This window comes from Pyxicephalus adspersus, chromosome 7 (genome assembly GCF_032062135.1).
Source record: "Pyxicephalus adspersus chromosome 7, UCB_Pads_2.0, whole genome shotgun sequence".
NCBI lineage: Eukaryota > Metazoa > Chordata > Amphibia > Anura > Pyxicephalidae > Pyxicephalus > Pyxicephalus adspersus.
Window position 1 is genome coordinate 7,960,767 of NC_092864.1, and position 5,973 is coordinate 7,966,739.

At 40.5% G+C, this 5,973-nt stretch overlaps 1 protein-coding gene across 1 annotated transcript; it reads right to left on the reverse strand.

Annotated features, from left to right (window-relative positions):
- Positions 1-1,264: 1,264 nt before the first annotated feature.
- Positions 1,265-2,170, reverse strand: LOC140334722 (olfactory receptor 1G1-like). The gene has a single exon (XM_072416961.1). The coding sequence runs from the start codon at positions 2,168-2,170 to the stop codon at positions 1,265-1,267; it is 906 nt and encodes a 301-aa protein (XP_072273062.1).
- Between the last annotated feature and the right edge of the window lie 3,803 nt (positions 2,171-5,973).

The window sequence follows — 5,973 nt, forward strand, 5'->3', positions numbered from 1 at the left end:
TATTCATTCTCAATTGTCTAGGCTATCGAGAATTAGGGGGTGGTTGTCTACCCTTTTATGTAAAGTGAAATTTTTGAGTTTAGGTAAACTGTAACTTATTGGCCCTGATTCATCAAGCAAAATTGCATATTCACGATCCGACATCGAACCCCTCTAACCTATTTATCAATGGATTTTCAGCTGCCGAAAATTCTCCAGATATTTATGAACTGAAATGATCTGGCACTTCGAGGCACCCATCTCCGTCAGTTTGACACTAGCGAGCTTGCAATAAAAGTCATTGTTTCCCCAACAAAATATTCTTTCAAATGGCACTAAATAAAAATGCATGATGTTTTCAAATGTTTAAAACATATATATTAGCTTAGAAATATGCATAATTTAAATGACCTAATATTTTCAGGTTCGGAAAGAGTTACCTGATTTCAGCTGTTTACAAATCTGGCCTGTTTACAAATCTGACAAAAAGGTCTTTTTTTTTTGGCCCCCCCAAAGAATTTTGAAAATTAACTACATCTGGCCTGCCCTTCTTACCACCTCACATCATCATTTTCAATACATAGACATTATTCCTGTACACCCATTATTTGACACAAAACCTAGGCAATGATCACATGGTGCCTGACTCCCAGGGGCATTGTGTTTGTTTCAATCCATTAGAGACTGCATAGTGTAATATTTAGTGTCAGACAAACTTGTGATGTGAGGGGATGAACAACACCCAGCCTGCATAGATTAGTCTTTTCAACCCTAAAGTATGTGTAGAGGGGTTTGTTTTTGTTAGTTATGGATAAAGTAGTAAACTTCCTCAATTTTTTCAATAAATTTCAAGTTTGGCCCCCGACTTTATGTTTTTAATTTTGGCCCTCTGTGTAATTGATTTTGACACCCTTGGTTTAAATGCTTAAGATGCCTTATGCCTTACCCGAGGGTCCGCCTGGTGATAAGTGCCTGAACACTCTGGTAGGCAAAACCTCGCTTTTGCCAGCAGACTAGATTAAATGAATTAGTATAATGTAGAATAAAAGTTTAGTCCTCGCCATCGGATCTCAGTAATACGGGGTCAACGTCTGCTGGCGTTAGCCATCCGATCATGTTCAAGCAAAAATCATGTTTTTTTTTCCCTTGTATCTGAATAATATTTCTTTCCAAGATGAATTTTCATTGCATGTACTTAGCTAAATGAATGATACTTTGCAGAGTAATAATTCACTCTGTTAAGTGAACAGCCTAAACATCTTGAACTGAACTCAATTCAGTACTTTTAGCTTTTTATTTTGAATAATTTAAACAGGGCCATTTTCACTTCTTTATTTCTCAAGCTGTATATCAGAGGATTTAATACAGGTGTCACTGTGGTGTAAAACACACTGAAGATTTCATCTAGAACATCCACATGATCCGAAGGCGGCTTTAGGTACACAGGCAGACCAGTGCCAAAATAAATAAGTAGAACACTGAGGTGGGACGAGCAGGTGGAGAAAGCTTTCATTCTTCCTTCTTTTGAGTTTATCTTAAATATTACACCAATTATTTTTAGGTAGGACATCAAGCTGCAGAGAAATGGACAAACTCCAAACAAGAGCAGTTCCAGGCAGATGGCTACATAAAACACTTCTGCGATGGTGCAGGAGATCGTGGTCAGGGCTTTGGCATCGCAGAAGAACTGAGGGACTGTAGTAGTATTGCAGAAGGACATATAGGAAGCTGATATTGTTACAAATAATGAATTCAGGAATCCAAAAACCCAAATGGCAGCAATGAGTCTCATTAAATTTACCTTGCTAAATATTTGGTGATAGTGTAAAGGATTGCAAATGGCAACGTAACGATCATAGGCCATTGTGAATAAAAGGATATCTTCAATTCCACCCGTCATCCAAAAAAAACACATCTGAGTAAAGCATTGAATGAAAGTCATTGTGTTATTACTAGAGAGTAACATGTCCAAAAGTTTAGGAATGGTGATTGTTGTATAGCAAGTATCCACAAATGACAAATTGCAAAGGAATATGTACATTGGTGTGTGTAGTTGGTGATCCAAGGAAACCACAGCAATTATGGCTGAATTGGCTAAAATGCCGATAAGATAGATGATGAAGAATATACTGAAAATAGGCAGATTATCTTCTGCTCTTTTGGAAAAGGTTAAAAATTGGAATTCCTTCATTACTGTATGATTGGCCATAAGGTGATTGTTTCTGAAGGCAAGCTTTTAATCTTCAACTATTGTTTTAAATTATACAATAGCATTTTGTATAGTTTTGCTAGAGGTTACCGGAAACATACAAAAATATATTGATTTACACCCAAACTGGCCTTAGTATGGTAGGAGTGTAGGTACCTCAAGGGATAGAGCAAGTGTAAGCTGCTTTGTGTACTCTATAAAGAAAAAGATAAAGATGGGATCATTTTCCTAAATTCCCTTTTGTATGTTTTGTGCAATCTATAGTAGCAAATGACCTTTGGCTGTCTAGATGTACCCTGCCGTGCCTAAACAGACTGATTTACTTTTTTTAGATGGCGTTTCATACTCCAGTATTCTGTAAACAGGAGATTTTTTTAGCAACCCATTAACAACCCAATGGTATAATAACTATTGACCTTGCATCTATGTTCAGTGGTGTGAACTGGGGCATGTTACATGTTTCTGACACTCTCTGACATGTATTTCAGTTCTTCATAGCTTAAACCTTATGTGAAAAGTGACGCAAGATTTCTTTCATCCTAGCCCTAGGCCATGAAGTTGCAGGAATCTCCCCTTCTTTAAAGCCCTTGTGAAGGCTGGCTGCTGGAAGTATAGTGACCTTCCTTGAGTAAGTAACTATTACTACCAAAAAGGAGTGTTGACTGAATTATATACATACACATTAACTTTCTTAGCTCTAATGCCTCGGAACACCAGAATCGATATACCACTCTAACTTTGATCTCTAGGCAGCCTAAAGTAAGTCTCTTCACCAGTTGTGCTGTGCCGGCACACGGTTGTCCCAAGGACTTGTGCTAAGGAGCCCACCAAGCAGGACAGGGAACACAATGGTAGTCAGACAGTCTGAAGTCAGTAGCCACGTTTTCCACAGATATGTGGTACAAGAGGATCCAACAGAGGCAAGTCCAGCAACAGAGCCAAGGGTCATTCACTGTAATCCGTCCGCCAAGCAAGGTATTAAGAGGTTAAGATAGGCAGAGTTGGGGTTACGAACAAAGGCCAGTCCAGGCAGCAAAAATATCACTTGGCAACAAGTAATCAAACAGAGTATCACACCACTAGCAGATTACACTAGCTAAACGCTACAACAGGCAACTGGTGCCTGGGAGCTGAGAAGCTTTAAAGGACCAGTAGCCAATGGCAGAACAAGATCAAGCCAGTAACTAATGCACTCATTGGTTGCAGCACATTCTCTAAAAGCCCCTTCAGCTGCACACAGTCCAAGATCAGGGGATGCCAAGAGACCATTCACAGCTAAAGGAAAACTGGGGATTCTGCAGACTGCACAGCAGATGACTGACAGCTATTTTCTTGATCTCCCTTTGTGCAGTCGAAGGGAATAAACGAGTGCCTTGAACCACAGTGGCTTTTTGCATGTGATTGCTGGCCAGATAATTGTCTCCTAACACACAGCCTAAAGGAGACTAAAATAAATGTCCTGATGACTATAGTCTATAGGTATCCTTTGCCCTCTCCACTCTTTTTCCCAACTATGTGCCTATATATGTGTATTTCCTACCTCATTTAAAGTAAATATGAAGATAAGAAAATAAAGATCTAATCCTTTAGAAAATTAGGGACACGACATGTAATTCTAAGATTCAATCACTTGGCAGCAAAGTAAAATCACATTTAGTGACTTTAACACATTTCTTTGTGGATCGTTGTGATTATTGCTTATTCAGCTTTGTTGTTGTGCTATGGCTTACCCTTCTATGGGTACCTCTGTAGGTATCAGTACAGGTAAAAAAATTATGAACATTTATATAGTGAGGACCTGTAGGAAATGTACTCATGGGAGGCATGCTGTAGGGAAAGCAGGCAACGGCATAATTGTTCTAATATCCCTGGTGGGTAAATCTGTAGAATATTTTTAATAATGTTTGCCTGATGATGCATTTTTTAACCAAACCTAATAAATAACAGAAATAATATATAAAAAAGGTATAAGAGTTGAAATTTTAACTGATATAAGATATACACAAATAACTATTTACCCATACTTTACAGCATATTTTCAAGGAGGAGCAGCGTTTACAGCTGCAATGCTGTAATTTTGCTGCAAAATGTTATATATATGCTGACTTTGGCTTTTTTAGCTGGGCTTCACCTCACCATGCCAGCAGTGGTGGTATTCTTGATTTCTAGTAAAGGCACCTGGCCTATACAGTAGCAGCTTGGATGATCAGAGAAGCCCTCAGCATAGGATCCTTTGAAGATGTTGCCTTCACCAAAAATATGCCCCTTCTCCTCACATATGACCCATTGGACTGCAACAGTGACATGGCCCTGGTCCTTCCCTCTCTACTCCTCCTGATTCAAACTCGGATCTCTTGGCCTGATTTTGCCACCCAAGGCCCCAAGGACTCTGAAAGGAGATTTGTGAAATCGTCCAGCACACATCGCTCCTAGAGGAGTGGTATAATGAACTCTTGGGACTGGTCATGGCTCACGGTAAAAACATAAACACTTTGGACAATGACAACTTGACCCTACCTGCCTAATTTGAATAGTAGATCCTGTTGGCTAAACTTGCACATTCATGGCCTTTTATCAGGAACTAGCTCTGGACATTTCTATGGACAACCTGAAGATAGAATGAATACACCTGGCTTTAACTTACTGTGCACCATCACGTCACCCTCGGAATATCTATGTAAAATGTTCCACAAAAGGACTGAATCAAGCTGCCAGAGAGAAGTCATTAACTGCCCCCTTACTCTTCCAAGGTAATGAGCACCAGCTCTACACTGATTGGGCCTGTCCACCACTGCCAAATGCAGGGCCACAAAACCCTGTATGCACACCATTATCAGGCACCACATTTAGTATAAATAAGCCTTCCCTTTCTGCCTACATTTCTCCTACAGGGGCAACCAGTATCCCTTCATTACCTTCCAAGAAGCCAACTCTCTTCGCTGGGATCTAAGCCTTACTGGCCCTCTACCATGATCTCCATATGCCTCTTTCTTTATTCCCATCCTCCTTCCCTCTATTATATCGCCTCTCCTGCTCCTCCCCGCCCCTCCATCGTGACCAACCACTACTGCCATAATTAATCACATTAATGTCTCTTCATTTACCCCTTGTCTGTCTTAGTCCCTGAGCCTCCTGTCATGACCGGCCTCCTTCTAGCTCCCTTGTCGCTTGCATGCAGGCTTTTTTTTAAATCTTCTTTTTGGTCCGTGCACTAATGCTTTTCTGCCCAATTACCTCACCATGCTATGTTTCCATCCCCACACCCTTTTGGGAAACTCTCTATGAGATCATCATTATTAGCTCCCAATATCTGCACTACACCAATGCCTTCTGGGAAGCCTCCACAAATTGGAATCTTGGAGTCCTGATCATCAGCCTTGGCTTTCCCTGCATCCTGGTTTACTTCCCTTGTCCAGAACTCCTGCTTCTTTACTACCCTCTTGCCTCCATCAAGAGTGCTTCCCTGATAACGCCATAGCTTCCTGTTGCCATTTTTTAAAATCCCCCCATGCTTGATTGTCATCCACATTGATTTGCCCCATGTGTTATAATAGCTACTGTTCATGCAATTTTCTCTTTCCTAATTGTTCATCCTATTTTTTTTCTTTTCTGCTATTTCTACTAACTCCTACTTTTTACCTTCTCCTCCCCTTACCACCCTTCCCTATTCCCACTCCCTGTCCATGATAATTAGGCAGCCATGCACTATGTCGGGCCCCTGCTATTCCCCCATATGTCACCCAGCTATAATTTTTAGGTGTAACTGAGAGTTTAAAGCCTCAACC